The sequence below is a fragment of the Phycodurus eques genome, chromosome 2 (genome assembly GCF_024500275.1).
Source record: "Phycodurus eques isolate BA_2022a chromosome 2, UOR_Pequ_1.1, whole genome shotgun sequence".
NCBI lineage: Eukaryota > Metazoa > Chordata > Actinopteri > Syngnathiformes > Syngnathidae > Phycodurus > Phycodurus eques.
In genome coordinates, this window is record NC_084526.1 from 3,474,558 (window position 1) to 3,492,604 (window position 18,047).

At 43.2% G+C, this 18,047-nt stretch overlaps 1 protein-coding gene, 1 non-coding gene and 1 pseudogene across 2 annotated transcripts; 2 read left to right on the forward strand and 1 right to left on the reverse strand.

The window, feature by feature from the left end:
- Positions 1-7,654: 7,654 nt before the first annotated feature.
- Positions 7,655-16,952, reverse strand: LOC133399415 (uncharacterized). Its single transcript, XM_061670996.1, has 6 exons — positions 16,867-16,952; positions 16,413-16,567; positions 9,086-9,240; positions 8,772-8,986; positions 8,548-8,686; positions 7,655-7,744 (listed from the first exon to the last, which is right to left on the reverse strand). The coding sequence occupies exons 1-6, from the start codon at positions 16,950-16,952 to the stop codon at positions 7,691-7,693; spliced, it is 804 nt and encodes a 267-aa protein (XP_061526980.1). The 3' UTR covers positions 7,655-7,690.
- On the forward strand, positions 11,411-11,519 carry LOC133399427 (5S ribosomal RNA; annotated as a pseudogene).
- Positions 14,286-14,476, forward strand: LOC133399434 (U2 spliceosomal RNA). The gene has a single exon (XR_009768205.1). It is a non-coding gene; the product is annotated as a U2 spliceosomal RNA (small nuclear RNA).
- Positions 16,953-18,047: the final 1,095 nt, after the last annotated feature.

Here is an 18,047-nt window from a genome sequence, read left to right on the forward strand (position 1 = left end):
GTCGACAGATTTTCCAAGATGGCCCATTTTGTTGCCGTCCTCCGAAGCTGCCGTCCTCCTTTGAGACTGCTAATCTCCTTGTCGACCATGTCTTCCGAGTTCATGGTATTCCTGCTGATCTGGTGTCTGACAGGGGGCCGCAGTTCGTATCCCGGGTCTGGAGGTTGTTATGCAAAGCGCTGGGGGCGTCCTCTAGTCGTTCATCCGGTTTCCACCCGCAGACCAACGGCCAGGCTGAGAGGGCGAATCAAGATGTGGAGGCTGCTCTTCGCTGTGTTTGCCATCAGCACCCCTCCTCGTGGTCTTCTCATCTGCCTTGGGTGGAATATGCGCATAACACCCTCGTTTGCTCTGCTACTGGACGGTCGCCTTTCATGACTGCATACGGTTACCAGCCGCCGTTGTTCCCTTCTCAGGAGAGGGAGGTGGTCGTCCCGTCTGTACAGGTCCATCTCCGAAGGGCTCATCGGGTGTGGCGGGATGCAAGGGCGGCCTTGTCCCGTACTGAGGCTCGCAACAGGCAGTTAGCTGATCGTCATCGGATCTCAGCTCCTCCCTACCGTCCTGGTGAGAAGGTCTGGTTGTCCACACGAGATTTGCATTTGGCCGGGGGTTCTAAAAAACTGGGTCCTCGGTATATTGGTCCTTTCGAAATTGACTCTGTTGTCAACCCGGTGGCAGTTAAACTTCGGCTCCCTCCCACCATGAAAGTTCACCCGGTATTCCATGTCTCCTTGCTCAAACCGGTTTCCTCCAGCCCCCTGTGTCCTCCAGCGGTGCCTCCTCCTCCTCCTCCGCGGATGGTTGATGGTGAGCCAGTGTACACGGTGGGTGAACTATTGGAGTCCAGAAGAAGGGGCAGGGGTGTGCAGTATTTGGTCGACTGGGAGGGTTACGGCCCTGAGGAGCGTTCCTGGGTTCCCCGCTCTTGGATCCTAGATCCAAGGAGTATGGGGTACCGAACCCCCTGATACGGGCTGTTCGGTCCCCGTACGACCGGAGTCAGAGGTTGGTCCGCATATCCGGCAGTAAGTCAGACTCGTTCCCGGTGAGGGTTGGACTCCGCCAAGGCTGCCCTTTGTCGCCGATTCTGTTCATAACTTTTATGGACAGAATTTCTAGGCGCACCCAAGGCGAAGAGGGGGTCCGGTTTGGTGGCCTCAGTATTGCATCTCTGCTTTTTGCTGATGATGTGGTTCTGTTGGCTTCATCAAGCCATGAGCTCCAACTCTCACTGGAGCAGTTCGCAGCCGAGTGTGAAGAGGCTGGGATGAGAATCAGCACCTCCAAATCTGAGACCATGGTCCTCAGTCGGAAAAGGGTGGCATGCCCTCTCCAGGTCGGGGATGAGATCCTGCCCCAAGTGGAGGAGTTCAAGTATCTTGGGGTCTTGTTCACGAGTGAGGGAAGAATGGAACGGGAGATCGACAGGCAGATCGGTGCAGCGTCTGCAGTGATGCGGACTTTGTATCGGTCCGTTGTGGTAAAGAAGGAGCTAAGCCGAAAGGCGAAGCTCTCAATTTACCGGTCGATCTTCGTTCCTACCCTCACCTATGGTCATGAGCTGTGGGTCGTGACCGAAAGAACGAGATCCCGGATACAAGCGGCCGAAATGAGTTTCCTCCGCAGGGTGTCCGGGCTCTCCCTTAGAGATAGGGTGAGAAGCTCGGTCATCCGGGAGGATCTCAGAGTAGAGCTGCTGCTCCTCCGCATTGAGAGGAGCCAGATGAGGTGGCTGGGGCATCTGATTCGGATGCCTCCCGGACGCCTCCCTGGTGAAGTGTTCCGGGCACGTCCCACCGGGAGGAGACCCCGGGGACGACCCAGGACACGCTGGAGAGACTACGTCCTTCGGCTGGCCTGGGAACGCCTCGGGATCCCTCCGGAAGAGCTGGATGAAGTGGCTGGGGAGAGGGAAGTCTGGGCATCCCTGCTAAAGCTACTGCCCCCGCGACCCGACCCGGATAAGCGGTAGAAAATGGATGGATGGATGGATGTCTCGCCATCACATGCCCTGCCATTTAAGTAAAATTGTTCGGACCTCTGACCTGGAGTCTATTTTTTGGGATCTGCCCTTACGCCATTGCCGATCGTGACATTTAGCAATTTAGAGCAGTTTGAAATGACTAATCGAGTGATAATCTGGTACAGTGACGATTGTGCAAATGGTGCAGACACTTCAAGAAATTTTAGCAGTTTAAAGTGACGAGTAGTGCTATAATATGGAACAGTGTCAATTGTGCAAATGGTGCAGATGCTTCTCACTTGAGTGTCCAGTATTGGTCAACAAAAGATATGCCAAAAGTGCAGAGTGATGAGACGACAATAGTGAGTGCACGAATAATGTATAAATTGGCCCGACAGAGATGTGACAACAATCTGAAGACAAGATTGGCAGCATGTTACAATGGAATTGTAAGTTAACTGTTTAGGAAGTCAATGGCAAGAGGGAAGAAATTATTGGAATGTCTTCTCGGTTTAGTATGCATTGATCGATCGCGCCTACCCGAGGGAAGGAGCTGGAAGAGGTGGTGACCAGGATGTAGAAGGTCCAAGAGGTTTTTGCATGCTCTTGTCTTAGTTCGAGCAGTGTGCAACTCCTCAAGGGTGGGTAGGGGGGATTCCGGCAATTTTTTCAGCAGTTTTGATTGTCCGTTGCAGTCGGAGTTTGTCCTTTTTTATGGCAGCACCAAACCAGGACGGATCAACACAGGACTGATTCGATGACTGCTTTGTAGAACTGCCTCAGTAGCTCCTGTGGCAGGCCGTGCTTCCTCAGAAGCCACAGGAAGTGCATCCTCTGCTGGGCCTTTTGGAGGATGGAGTTGATGTTGGGGTCCTGAGAGACTGTAATTTCCAGGAACATGAAGGTCTCGACGGTTGACACGGGGCAGTTGGACAGCGTGAGGTGCAGCTGTGGCGAAGGATGCCTCCTGAAGTCCAAGATCATGTGTGTTCAGCTCCAGGTTGTGTCGGCCGTACCTAAGCTCCAGCCGCTCCACTTCCTGTCGATATGCAGACTCGTCACCCTCTTTGATGAGGCAGATGACTGTGGTGTCGTCTAAAAACTTCAGGAGTTTGACAGCTGGATGCATTGAGGTGCAGTCTTTCGTGTAGCAGAGAGAGGACACATCTTTGTGGCGCCCCAGTGCTTGTGGTGCGTGTGGTAGAGGTTGTGTCACCCAGCCTCACCTGTTGTGTCCTGCCCTTCAGAAAGCTGTAAATCCACTGTCAGATGGCAGGCAAGACGCTGAGCTGGAGAAGCTTGGAGGAGAGGAGTTCGGGGATGATGGTGTTGAACGTAGAGCTGAAGTCCACGAACAGGATTCTCGCATCGGTCCTCACGCCGTCAAGGTGTTCTATAAGGTGAAGTGCAGTCACATGTTGACTGCGTTATCCACAGACCTGTTTGCTCAGTCGTCAAACTGCAGGGGGTCCAGCAGAGAACCTGTGACACTCTTGAGGTGTTCCAGCATGAGGCGTTCAAAGGACTTCATGACCACAGATGTCAGAGCGAAAGGCCTGTATTCATTCAGACCCGGGATTGGAGGTTTCTTGGGGATTGGGATGATGGTGGAGTGTTTGAAATCGGATGGTACTTCACACAGTTCCACAGATCTATTGAAGATCACTGTGAAGACTGGAGCAAGCTGGTCCGCGCAGACTTTGAGGCAGGATGGGGACACACTCAGGTCAAATAGTGGAGCACAGGGTCCAAAGAAAACATTGTGAAGCAGCATTTAGCTGTTATGCGGCACACAAATGGAATAAGTTGCCAACAAAGCTTCAATCAGCCCCAAGTGTAAATGTTATTCTTTTTTTTCCTCATGCTTCGGACATTTTCATTTTTAAATGATCTTTCTTTCACTGTACATTTTTAATAATTTTTGTCTCTTTGTTTTCAAATGCTTTTTAGCTGTCTTTTATTTTTTTGTACAGTTTTAAAATGTCTTTTGTTCTTTTTTGAAAAATGTTTTCAATCAAGTAAAGCACATTTAGTTACCTTGTGTATGAAATGCACAATATATAATAACTACACTAAGACATTTCATAGGGCTTTTACAGTAACTTACTGGCAACACTGTTGTCAGTAAATTACTGACACTCCACTCGCTTTGTGTGAAGGACGACGACGGCAATGGGGGTGCGGCATCTCATATTTGGAAGTGGTGACGCAACAGCCTCAAACAGGTGTGTCAAACATAAGGCCTGCGGGCCAGAACCGGCCCGTGGGGATGGAAAACACATTCACTGCTATTTTTCAAGAAAAGTAACTTTTGTTGCTCATTTTGTCCACTGCACTGACAACACTTAAATGAAACTGATCCACTTGTGAAGTTTCACTGTTATTGACCTTTATGTCTTTCTCACCCAAGCAAACAATATAAACATCGAGTCATACATTTTCTGTAGCGCTTATCCTCACCAGTGACGGTTATTTTGCTAATATATTGTCTTTCTGCTATCATGAGACTTTATTTTAAAATGTTCTTTTCAAAAAGCGACCTGGACCGGATGTCAGTATTATCACTGGTTTTACGCTGTTGCGGATTTGACACACAATCCTTAATTTCCTGACGTTTACTTAGGTAAAAAAATAAAAAGGCCGAATTTACTTTCTGCGAACATTAAATAATTGTGCACTATTGTTGTTTTAGCATTTCCAAAGTACACGTAATGAATGTGGACACTCCTCTCTGCCCACTCTACACGTAAAAAGTTACAACCAATAAGAGTCGCTGTCGAGTCACTTCACGTAAATGGTTGAAAAATTATTTTCTTCCAGTAAATTCATCGTGGCGTATGCATTAATGATAATGTAGTTACATGAACTCTGAATTAACAATCAAGAGTAAATGTTTTCGTACAACTGAGAGTAAAATAAATTCAGTTGACAATGGAAAAAAAGAAATTAAAAAAATAGACTGGACGGCCGGCAGTGGGTCGATTCCATCATGAGAATATTGAATTCTCAGACAGAATTCAGCCGAACCTGAGAGTATTGCACACTCAGAGAAAAGATATTTTTATTGCTACATTCCTCTAATTCCAAGGTTTAATGAATCATATGTCATTGTACATAGTACGAAGATGGTGTGATTTATACCATTCGGTTTCAATTCACGAGGAACTGTCAGTTTCGGAATATAAAGCAAAGAAAAGGAATACACTGGACGGCGCCCGTGGTTCGATCCCGAGTAAGGGATGAAGAAGAGGCGAATGTGTGAGAGAATTGTTTCTTGAGGAAGTAACCACTGAGCTAGACCAGCACGAGAAAATGGCCGAAAGATTGAAACATAACTTTGGTTGTATGTCATGAACGAGCAAATCCAAATGAATACGCATTGGACGGGGGTGAAAATAGTTGGTTTAAATGCACTGGACGGGGCCGGTTGTTCGATCCCGAAGAAGGAATTGAGAAGAGACGAAGTCTGCGGTCGAAATACTTTTTGAGGAAGTAACCGCTGAGCTGAGTTACATTTTTTTTTTTTTTTTTAAATTAGGAAATATATTGCATTTCAGTGTCGCTCCTGGCGAGCGCACATTTATCTACAACGCAGCACAGCACACCGGAAAAACGTTCTCCTCTTGACCAAGTAACACTCGAGGATGCCACGTTCCTGATGAAACAGTAAATGAAACAGCTGCAGTTCGGGTTCTGACCAGAACAAAGAGGTCAGAGCATATTACTCCAATTCTAAAGTCATTACACTGGCTCGCAGTGAGCTTTAAAATAGATTTTAAAGTTCTGCAGCTGGTCTATAAATCACTAAATGGTAGAAGTCCTGAATACACGAAAGAAATGCTTATGGGATATAAACCCAGTCGGACTCTGAGATCGACAGACTCAGGTCAAATAATGGAGCACAGAGTACAAAGTAAACATGGTGAAGCAGAATTTAGCTATTCGGCTGCACACAAATGGAATAAGTTGCCAACAGAAGTGACGTCAGCCATGTTTGTGCATGTTTTTAAGTCCACTCTTAAACTCTTCTTTTTTCTCATGCTTTTTCGAGCATTTCCACTTTTAAATGTTATTTCTTGCACTGTACGCTGTTTTAGTTGTACTTTTATCTTAATTTTTTTCTCTTTGTTTTAAATGTTTATGAGCTGTTTTTCTTTGTTTTTAAATGATTTTACTCATGTAAAGCACATTGAGTTGCCTTGTGTATGAAATGTGCTTGATAAATAAATTTCCTTTGCTTTAAATGTCGGCTTACTTCTCTAAAATGACAATGGCTATAACAAAAACGTTCATATTATCAAATTCACGATCACAAAGAAAATCAAAGGCGTCTATCTATATATATATATATATTTTTTTTTAAAGCTCTGGACAGCACCCATGGTTCGATCCCTTGGAAGGGATTGAGAAGAGATGAATTCTGCAGTAGAATTATTTCTAGAGGAAGTAACCACTGAGCTACACCAGTGCAGACCAGCAATGGGAAAATATTATTTTAATACAAAACTCTAGTTCCGTGACCCAAAATTGGGTTTGGACGTGAGACATTCTGTCACACACAAATGCACAGTGGTTACATAATGGAAATCAGAATCAGAATCATCTTTATTTGCCAAGTATGTCCAAAAAAGGAAGGAAGGAAATGTGTCTCCAGTAATTGGAGCCGCTCTCGTACGACAACAGACAGTCAATTGACAGAGAACACTTTTGAGACATAAAGACATTGACAAAAAACAGTCACTGAGCAATTCAGGGTTGCTAGTTATCTGGTAATGCCAGTACTTTTTTTTTTTGGAAAATTGCGCAAAAAGATGCAGTCCTCGAGCATTTAGAGCAGTTTGAATGACTAATATTGTACATATAAAATTAAATTAAATTTAAAAAATGACAGAATGGACACCATGGTGGCACTTTAAAGCTTCACTTGTTCAAAATAGTGTGGCCAAATTTCGACCCTTTAGCCTTTTTCTTGAAGTGATTTGTCCTTGACCAAAACGTCAGCGTCAAAATGTGCAGTCAAAGTCATCGTGGTCGCACAAGGTAAAATAATATAACCAGTCATTCAGTATTATATACAATTATTTATAATACATAATTAATCATTCAAATATGATACTTTAAATCAGTTTGTTTCTCATCACGTTTATTTCTAAAAGTAACGTAAACACCACAGGTTTATTTATTCATCTACGTATTTGTTCTGCCGGGTGTTCGAGAGCTTGATGAGAGAGATGGGTAGGTGATAACTTATCTTAAGTTTTGTTTTTTTCAATCTCGCTGCCTTTCCTAGTTTATAATACCTGCCAACAACAACGCATAGTCCTTCAGTGAACACGTTGCGTGAACGTGAACCTCAGGGATGAATCACTAACTGAACGAGGAAGCACTTGAATGATTGTGTGAAAAAGAACTGAACGATTCAGCGAACGAAGCTTTTGAACGAACTGATTCAGTACACTCAAAAGCCATCGCTACTATAAATGTATATGAAATAACAGCAATAGCGGCACTTGATTCTACATGTCGCTTACCGTCCATCCAAGGGTGACAAATGTGCAACAAAACACCATTTTTTTTGTCTTCTTTAATTCTGTTTGCTCTAGTAGTTGGCAAGGGGAGTCCACTAATTACACTGGAAATGCAAATTTAAGAGCTGGATATCAAGTTTATTTAGTGCCAAACACAAACATATACAGTAACTCAATATAATCAACAATTCTTCTTTTATTCTTCATTCTTGAACACCTGCAGACAAACGGCATCTTGACGCGTCAACTCCTATGAAGAAAAAGTTGTTCTTTTAAGAAGAATGATATCAATGTGTGTAAAAATACATCATGATCAGCTAACAAATCCTGATGACCAGCAATTAGAACATGAGAAGAACATTTGCTAGCTCTCAAACATCTACTATATATATATATATATATATATATATATATATATATACACACACACACAGTCTATGTGCTCAATGGATACAGCAACACTGCCATCTAGTGGATAGAGGGAGGGCCTTCCCACACGTGTCAATCTTTTCAACTTGAAACTCCGTTAAGTTTGTCAAGAATCAATGCGCGTGCCTGCTGATCCACAAACGCACCTTCAACAATTTACAAGCAGAATTAAAGATTTACAAATGAGAAATGCACACACAACATTAAAAAAAATATTTGTGGATCTGAAAAACACATGCAAATAAGTTTAAGACATCTCTCTCCGCATACTTCCTTCTTTTAAATAAAATATAGTGTACACAACCGCACTGACTGCAGGTTTTGCATGCGTCCTAATAACATCCTGTTTCGGCCGTTTTATTTCGGTGACAATTCCTTCGGGCCAAAACCAGAAATGCACCATGGACCATTAAAGGCAGAACATTTTTGGTGGCCAAAAATACGGTGCATCATTAAATTGTATTGTCTGTCCAAATTATGAAAAATGTGTTTTTAAATCCTTTTACCAGATATGAGTTAAAGCCAATGAAATCAGATGTCATAAATGCACGAAATGAAACCAAGGGTCAAATGATTTATTACAGCTATATACTTCCAAATGAACAGTCAAACCACAGTGCTCACCTTCTGGTTGACCTCGGCCAAGTTTTCGCTCCACGGGCTGACCACACGGGACACCTGGCTGGGCAGGTAAGTGTGAGCCAATAAAGCAGCTTCAGGGAGGCGCTGGGTTTTTATCAAAACCTCGAAACACTCATCAAGTCTGTGTGGAAAAGATGACAGAACAACAGTTACACCAGTGACTTTCACCGCAAAATCAGGACCCTTCAGTCACATGTGGTACTTACTTCCCCTGCAGGAAGTAGGTCACAAAGGCAACGTTGTTCTTGCCTTCCCTTTCTGCACCCTCGGCCCGCTTGCCCACCATACGGGCATTACCGGAAGCGGTGGCGAGGAGGAGTAAGCCCTCGTAATCCTTAGCATGCCGAAGGCATTCCTGGGCCAGGCGGAACCCACAGGCAGTAATACCCAGCTCTGCACACCGCTTCCACCTCTGCTCTGACTATGAGGGGGAAAGGAGGACTGCTATTACTTTACATACGACCGGAGCTGACTTGAAAAGAAGTTTAAGGTGACTTGAATGCAATCATAAATATCTGACCTGTCCAAGTGAGCAAGAGTGACAATCTCTCCCCCTACAAAGTAGCTGAGTCTGTTCAGAGAGCTGGTGTAAATGAAGCAGTCGCCAACCCAGAGTCCAGTCTTCACGATCTCCCGGAACTCTCCCTGGACCTGAACCAGGAGAAAATCCATGAACTTACAAATATAATGTGGGATCATTGTGTGAGAGTTTACACCCCCCCATGTCATAGGTCACTGTTGGTGGCACCACTCCATCGCATAATTGTTTTCTGGTGCACCAATGTGCCAGGCAGCACTGGGGTCTACTGAAGAGATGCAGCGTCATTAAGAGCAAGCATAAGAGGCTGAGAACGTCCCCAACTAAGCTCTAGTAATAGTTGTTGTTCCTCCTGAACAGAGAGAATATATGGCTACGAGTATTGTTGTATTGTTGCACGCTATCTGTATGTGTTGCTGCTACATGTGTTCAAGTAGTACCGGTGAATTATTTAATTTATTTTTTTTAAAGATTTATAGTTACGTTACATCTATGCTAATTTCCGTAAGCCCGCCTATGGTGTTTCACATAATATGTTAGCATTAAGCTAGGTGTCTTTTAATGCAGCCCTATGGGGGGTACAAGCCAGTGCAAACTGTAGGCCGGTCCCAAGCGTCAGGAAGGGCATCCGGCTTAAAACGTTGCCAAACAAATATGAACCTTCATCCAAATAATTCCATACCGGATCGGTCCCCGGCACAGTTAACCTGCAGGGCGCCGGTGGAAATTCAGCTACTGTGGGTCGAAGACGAAGGAGAGGTGAAAAGCGAGTTCTTGGGCAGAAAGAAAAGAGGAAAGCATATCGCCGAGAATTGAATGTGGGGACTTAGAATGTTGGGACTATGACAGGAAAAGCTCGCGAGTTGGTTGACATGATGAGAAAGGTTGATCTCTTGTGTGTCCAGGAGAGCAGGTGGAAAGGCAGTAAGGCTAGAAGTTTAGGGGCAGGGTTGAAGTTATTTTCCCATGGTGTAGACGGGAAGAGAAATGGAGTCGTGGTTGTTTTAAAAGAATGTCTTGGAGGTGAAAAGAGTTTCAGATCGAGTGATGAGGCTTATACTTGAAATTGAGGGTGTTATGTATTATGTAATGTCCCACAGGTGGGCTGTGACCAAGAGGTGAAAGAGAAATTCTAGGAGCGCCACAAAGTAGTTCTGAGCATCCCAGACAAAGAGCGAGTGGTGATTGGTGCAGATTGTAATGGACATGTTGGTGAAGGAAACAGGGGTGGTGAAGAAGTTATGGGTCGGTTTGGCATCTAGGAAAGGAACTTGGAGGGACAGATGGTGGGAGACTTTGCAAAAAGGATGCAAATGGCTGAAGTGAACACTTTTTTCCAGAAGAGGCAGGAACATAGGGTGACCTACAAGAGACAACAATCTCAAGACAAATTGGCAGCATGTTACAATGCAATTGCAAGTGAACTGTTGAAGAAGTTAACGGCAAGCGGGACGAAGGTGTTGGAATGTCTGCTAGTTTTAGTTTGCATTGTCGATAGCACTTACCTGGGGGAAGGTGCTGGAAGAAGACAATGATATATTACTCGTGCACTCACTGTAGTGGTCTCGCCATGCTGCACTATTTGCATATCTGTTGTTGACCAACACTGGCCACTCATGCCAGTCGCATCTGCTTCAATTGCACACTGATTGAAGAGAATCTACAACATTTGCACAATAAACATTGTCCCAGATTATCGCACGACTTGCTTGAAGTCTCGGCGCCCTTTACACAATGGTCATTGCACCGGACTATTGCAATATTCGTCTTTCGAACTGCTCTAAATGCTAGAGGACTCTGCATCTTTTTGCACAATTGTCCCAAAATTTGTTACCGGCATTACCAGATAACTAGCAACCCTTAATTGCTCAGCGACTGTTTTTTGTTAATGTCTTTATGTCTCAAAAGTGTTCTCTGTCAATTGACTGTCTGTTGTCGTACGAGAACGGCTCCAACTACCAGAGACAAATTCCTGGTGTGTTTTTTGGACATACATGGCAAATAAAGATGATTCTGTTTCTGAAGAGGTGGTGACCAGGATGTGGACGGTCCAAGAGGATTTTGCATGCTCTTGTCTGAGTTTTGTTCTCAAATTCTCTAGTGTGTTTACTTTTCAAAATCTATGATCTGATCACACTGATCACACATTTGTAGTGTTGAGAATGAGTTCGCATCATCCACACAAAAAAATCCAAAAAAGACCAGCCAACAATTGGAAAATAAAGATGACGCGATCCGCTCGAGATATTTTTAAGCGAAATATGATATTTTTTAAATATCAAATGTTGCTTATCAGATGACCATGTGGCTTACGGCCATACTACCCTGAGAACGTCCGATCTCGGAAGCTAAGCAGGGGTGGGCCTGGTTAGTACTTGGATGGGAGACCGCCTGGGAATACCAGGTGCTGTAAACTTTTTCACTTTAGATTCTCGTGGAATCGTTTTCTTATCGGTGGTTGACCTAAATTATAATGCAGTCATTCTCTCTCTTATGACTTACCGTCTCTTTATTAGGAGACAGAATCTTCACATTCCTTTTTTAAACATCCCGTTTCTCCTTTTCCGACAGTAAAAAAAAATAAAAATCAATACACACGTATATATATATATATATATATATATATATATATATATATATATATATATATACATACATATATATATATGTATGTGTGTGTATGTATATATATATATATATATTGATATATAAATATTAGTCTCACAATTTTATCACATCAGTGCTTTTAATTGGCTCGAGGCTTAGAATACGAAGGTAGGGATTTTTAAATGATACGTAATTATTGCACATTATTGTGTGGACCTCAAAGCCACGGTTTATGAACCCGAACCACTTCCGAGGAAGACATTACAGTCGATGGCGCTAGAGTCCTACTTTTAGTTACCAAAGCAGGAAACAGGAAGTCGTTGAACGAGGCGAGGGAGCAAACAGCTATTCTCCTTGTGACCACAAAATGTTACCATCAACCGATTGTTATTACAAATAACTCATCATTCATCGGATGTTTAAGACTGTTCATACACGGCTAAAAAAATATACGTTTATTTCCGCATTCTATTGGATCAATGTGGATCACGTGACCAAAAACACGAGCATCTGACACCATTCTTTCCATATAAATGTTGAAAAACAACACAGCCTCCATGTTCCCATTTCGAGTATGGTGGAAGAGTGACAAGAAATGTTACTTCCTTGTTCTCGAGCCGCTAGTTTACTCTGTAAACAAATATAGTGCACCCCAGCCTGGCTGGTGGACGTCATGGCAAGCAAAGTGACTTTGGCGGTACAACAAACTCATTTGAAACGGCATTTAAAAAAGGTAATATACTGTGCATGTTTTCAGAGGCTGTTTTTAAATAAAATAATTTGTTTTCAACTTAGATGAAAGTGGGTTGTGACTTTGCAACATGCGGGTGACAACAGTTGAGAATCACTAATAATGCTTCTCGAACCTGCATCCAAAACATGGAGATGAAAAAATCGGCAAGGTTGTCATGCGCAACAGGCCTCAGTAGGCCTCATCCAACTGTTGTAACCGGAAGTCTTATCAATATGTTACATTCGACTAGATGTTTGTTTCCATTAGATTTTTTTAAATTTAGGCCAGTCATTTGTCTCTCTTAAACCAGAATTTTTCTTTTCTTCTTCTTTTCCTTTGGGCTTGTCCCTTTCGGGGTCGCCACAGCGCGTCATCCTTTTCCATGTAAGCCTATCTTCTGCATCCTCCTCTCGAACACCAACTGCCCTCATGTCTTCCCTCACGACATCCATCAGTCTTCCTCTAGCTCTCTTGCCTGGCAGCTCCATCCTCATACATAATTTCTGGTAGTGGGGGACTGCGTTCGCGCACTCTCCTGGTCATTGTTTCAAAATAATGAGGATGTTGCTCATTTTTAAAGCTGGAGTGTGCATCATATGACGCTATGGTACTGCAGTATGATGTAATTTCTAGCATACATGGGTTTGCTCTGAGTAGTAGAACCAGTTAGTAATGACAAGATGAAGCTTCATAACATCGTAACGCTTCGGTCATTGGTTCGAGTCATGGTCCATGTCTTGATGCTTCATGTGCACACGAAACCACCTCCTGGCCATGTGTATAATCACAGGCAACTGAATCCTCGGCCACGTATTGTGTGATGCATTGCAATATGGCGTTTGTTGTGGCTCTTGGAAATAACTTATGAATGACAAAAAAATTTTTGATCAAATATTGTGTCGACATGAAAAAATAAAATATTGTTTCAACGTACTCTGTCTGTGTAACTGGTAATGGTAGTAATCATACTCAGGTGAATCTTTAAAAAAAAAATAGAAAACTCAATTGATACATACATAGAGATTCTTTAAACACTTGGGAAAATACTTTTCAGAGGGCAAATTCCTGCCTAAATTCTACATTAAAATTTGTTACTTTATATTCTAGATTCTAGAGGTGGTGAATTTGGAGCCATCATTAGCTTTAAGCTACAATCCTCAAATTATTCATGTATAAAAAAATGAAATATTTCAGTGTGTGTGGTGCATCTCTATAATATGAGTTTCACTTTTTGAATTGAACTACTTCACGAAATTACGCTTTTCACACGATTATAATTTATTGAGATGTATCACCATGGCAGCTTGTGTAATGTGTTTGTCAACACATGTTTGGAAAACGGCAAACCATAAACCCACATTTTCATGGAGCTGCTTGACAGGGTCTCTATTGCTGTGTCACCCATCGTTCCAAATTCAGAACCACTTCCTGAAGCAGGAAACAGGAAGTAGTTGAGCGAGGCAGGGCCATTGATGTTTTTTCGTCAAAATGTTGAGCAAACAGCTATTCAGCTTGTGGCCACAACATTATACCAGCAACCGATTGTTATTACAAATAACTCATTATTTCTTTTGTTGTTTAAGACTTAATACACGGCTAAAGATATGCGTTAACCTCCGCATTCTATTGGATCGACATGGACCACGTGACCAAGGAACACGGGCATCTGACAACATTATTTCGATATAAACGTTGAAAAACAACACAGTTGACATTCGTTTCATAATTGTTGTTTGGCGTGTCCATATGTGACTCATCTGTGATTATCATGTCGATATGTGCCACCATAACTTTGGCTTGTAGGCTGGAGAATGAGGTCGTCTTTTCTGGCGTTATGTTGGCATCGCTTCTCGGCCTTTTGGCTACAATCAAGTGAAGTATCTGTTCTTATCAGTTCAATATCTGATACGTCCCCTAGCCTGCGGCCATATGTTAAATTGATTTTTGGAACTGGGTGATGGAATAGGGGTTTGTTCCGTCCACTCCATGCATTGACCTGGTGTTGCAGTACCTCCAGGAACGGTGCACCCCCACAAAATGGTTAAAACAAGTGCGTATCTCTCAGTCATATGCTTTGAAATTACATAATGCACAGCATGGTTAGCTTGTAAGTTTGTCGTCTACACAGTATGTTGTATTGTTATTTGCATTTTGGGTGCAGTACAGAGGCGTATTAGTTTCCCACGTGGAGCATAGTTGAAAAGTGACAAGAAATGTTGCTTCCTTGTTCTCTCGCCATTAGTTTCCTCTGTAAACAACTACAGTGCAGCCCGGCCTGGCTGGTGGATGTCATGGCAAGCAATATGACTTTGGTGGTACAGCAAACTCATCTGAAACGGCATTTACAAATATAGTATACTGTAAATGTTTTCAGAGGCTATTTTGAAACAAAATAATTTATTATTCTCAACTTATATGAAAGTGGGTCGCGACTTTACAACATTAGGAATATGCGGGTGACAGTTGACAACCACTGTTAAGACCACGCTGGCCTGCTTCAGTGTTCGCCAAGGTTGTCATGCGTAATAGGTCACAGTAGGTGGCAGTAGCGTTTTGAGACACACATCAAACTGTTGTACCCGAAAGTGTTATCAGTGTGTGACATTCGACTCGACGAATGCATTATTTTCTTCAAGTCCTCCAATTATGTTTACATTTTTTAGATTTTCTTTAATTAGTTAAATCATGGCAGCACGGTGGTGTGAATGTGAGTGCGAATGGTTGTTTTTTTGTATGTGCCCTGCGATTGGCTGGCAACCAGTTCAGGGTGTACCCCGCCTCCTGCCCGATGACAGCTGGGATAGGCTCCAGCACGCCCGCGACCCTAGTGAGGAGAAGCGGCTCAGAAAATGGATGGATGGATGTTAAATCATCCTCTTCTTGATTTATTTTTAAAACGAAAAGACAGTTAACACATATGGACACAAAATTGTGCCAATTGAGTTCCAAATATTTGCCCAAGGCCAGTCCGATTTTGGTGCAGGTCCTAAACATTTGACATGTGGCCTCAAATATGTCTCCCATCCACATCACATTTAGAAGGTAAAAATGACATATGACAAAAATGACACAATATTTGTGCGCAAGGGCTGCAATGGTGCATTTTTAAAATGGACACATGGGCCAGGTCATTTGTTCATGAGGTAAAATGAGCCACAACTAAACAGTTGTAATCTATGAATAGAGTAATTTGGTTCATGATAATTATTTCACTACAATAAATCAACCAATGTAATAAGAGGAATGTGAAGTGGATAAACTGGAAAGTGAAATTAAACAAATGTTTGTGACTCATGATAATCCCAATGCTCAGCAGGCCAGATTCAATAATGGCAAGGGTCCCCTGTATTGTGAGTACATGACAGTGATCAGAATCAGAATCAGAATCACCTTTATTTGCCAAGTATGTCCAAAACACACAAGGAATTTGTCTCCGGTAGTTGGAGCCGCTCTAGTACAACAGACAGTCAATTTACAGAACACTTTGGAGACATAAAGACATTGACAAAAAACAATTGTGCAAAAAGATGCAGAGTCCTCTAGCACTTAGAGCAGTTCGAATGACTAATATTGCAATAGTCCGGTGCAATGACCATTGTGCTTAGGGCGCTGAGACTTCAAGGAGTGTATGCAGTTTAAAGTGACGAGTAGCGCGATCATCTGGGACAATGTTGGTTGTGCAAATGTTGCAGATACTCCTCAATCAGTGTGGAAATGGTGCAGATGCTACTCTGGTTTTATTGTACCATTCATGATACTGTGCTGTAATTCAGTATATATTTGCCATATAGAAGCTTTATTAGCTCACAACTACTGACTAAAAAGATACCACAGTCATCACCCTCATCAAAGACGGTGACGAGTCTGCATACTGACAGGAAGTGGAGCGGATGGAGCTGTGGTGCGGCTGACACAACATGAGTATGAGTGGGTCTTAAAAGAGCTGTTTTGGGTGTGCTTGAGCATCACTCTGTGTCTTGCTGTGGGACAGTTCCCTCTGCTGAGAAGTAGGGGGCAAAGGCCCGCCGAAACCTGACAGTCTCTCTCGTCGAGTTGTTGGCAGCAACTCCTCGCAAACCTGGTAGTGGTTCCACCTCTCCAACCTGGATGCTTCCCGCAGACGCCTGGGAGGTTTTTCGCATGAAGATGTGGAGAACACGGGTGGCCTTCCCACAATTCCCCGCAACTTTATGATGCACCTCCATTCCACGCCTCTTTTTACCACTAGGCAGAGAGGATCCCGAAGGCATTCTCCACCACAATCTAAGCTCGGGAGAAACGGTAGTTGAACATCAGTCACTCGGGCGGAAGGATGCGTACAGGGAATGGCCTCAAGAGATGTCTCCGGAGTGGAAATGCCTCATCTGCCACAAAGACATGCGGCTAGGGTCCTCAGTGGCCAGCTCCTGGTAACGGCAGTTACTTTTGGAGGGTGCCACAGCGCAGCGCTTTACCCAAGGCTGAGTAGACCAGAATCCCTCCATCACTTGTCTGTGTAGCGCCCGACATCAACCACTCAGAAACTATAAGTAGCATCCACAACTCCCAAGAGAAGCAACGAGAATGTTCCTTTGTAGTTGAGGAACTGGGATCCAGAGCTTTTGAGGACCACGTGCTTCCCATCCAGTGCTACATAGCAGAGAGGGAAATCCCACAACTCTTCGAATCTCTCCGATTTTCCTCCACTCCTCTGTGCTGGGCTCAGCTATGAACTCCCCCGTGGCAGTCCCAAATGGCTGCTGCCACATCAGGGACTATCGTAGTATGGGGTTCCATTTGTAAAGCGCCTCGCTCTGAAAATAACAGCAGCATTTAGTCTTATTTAGCTTCAAGCAGTGTTTAAAAAAGATATGAATTTTCGAGAGTCACTTTTCTGCACATTTAGAACAATATTTGTCAACTTTATCGTTAAATCCAACTATTAAATGTTATACCTAAATCATAAACCTAAATGTTAAATGTAAATTGAAATGATTACTTTTCAATGTTAAATATATATCTAAATATAAATCTTAAATCTAAATGCTAATTTATATCCAAATGTTAAATGTAAACATAAATATAAATATTAAATCTAAATGTTAATTTATATCCAAATGATAAATGTAAACATAATCATAAATATAAATATATATCTAAATATAAATGAGTTCTGAGGACTGGGGTTCAATCCCCGTCCCCGCCTGTGTGGAGTTTGCATGTTCTCCCCGTGCCTGCGTGGGTTTTCTCCGGGCACTCCGGTTTCCTCCCACATCCCAAAAACATGCGTGGTAGGTTAATTGAAGACTCTAAATTGCCCGTAGGTGTGACTGTGAGTGCAAATGGTTGTCTGTTTGTATGTGCCTTGCGATTGGCTGGCAACCAGTTCTGTCACGTACGTGGTTAAGGCGAGGGCGAGTAAAGCAAGGTAAGAACATGGTGGACCCAATTGCAGGGAAGCAGGGAGGCAAGGCAGGAGTGCGGGAGTCTCAAAATAATATTTAATCTTAGAAAAGGGAAAACTGAACAAAGTCCCACAACAGATACCACTCAAATCAAAGTAACAAAGAAACACTTGAATATCTAAAACTGGAAACAAACTATGACCTGTGAGTAAGACGTGGA

Excerpts from the sequence above, each read along its gene's own strand:
- LOC133399415 (XM_061670996.1), bottom strand. The coding sequence starts at position 16,952 with ATGTCGGGCGCTACACAGACAAGTGATGGAGGGATTCTGGTCTACTCA. Across the intron at positions 16,568-16,866 it reads CGCTGTGGCACCCTCCAAAA|GCGTCTGCGGGAAGCATCCA; the intron begins GTAACTGCCGTT and ends AAAACCTCCCAG. Across the intron at positions 8,687-8,771 it reads ACCTACTTCCTGCAGGGGAA|ACTTGATGAGTGTTTCGAGG; the intron begins GTAAGTACCACA and ends TTTTCCACACAG.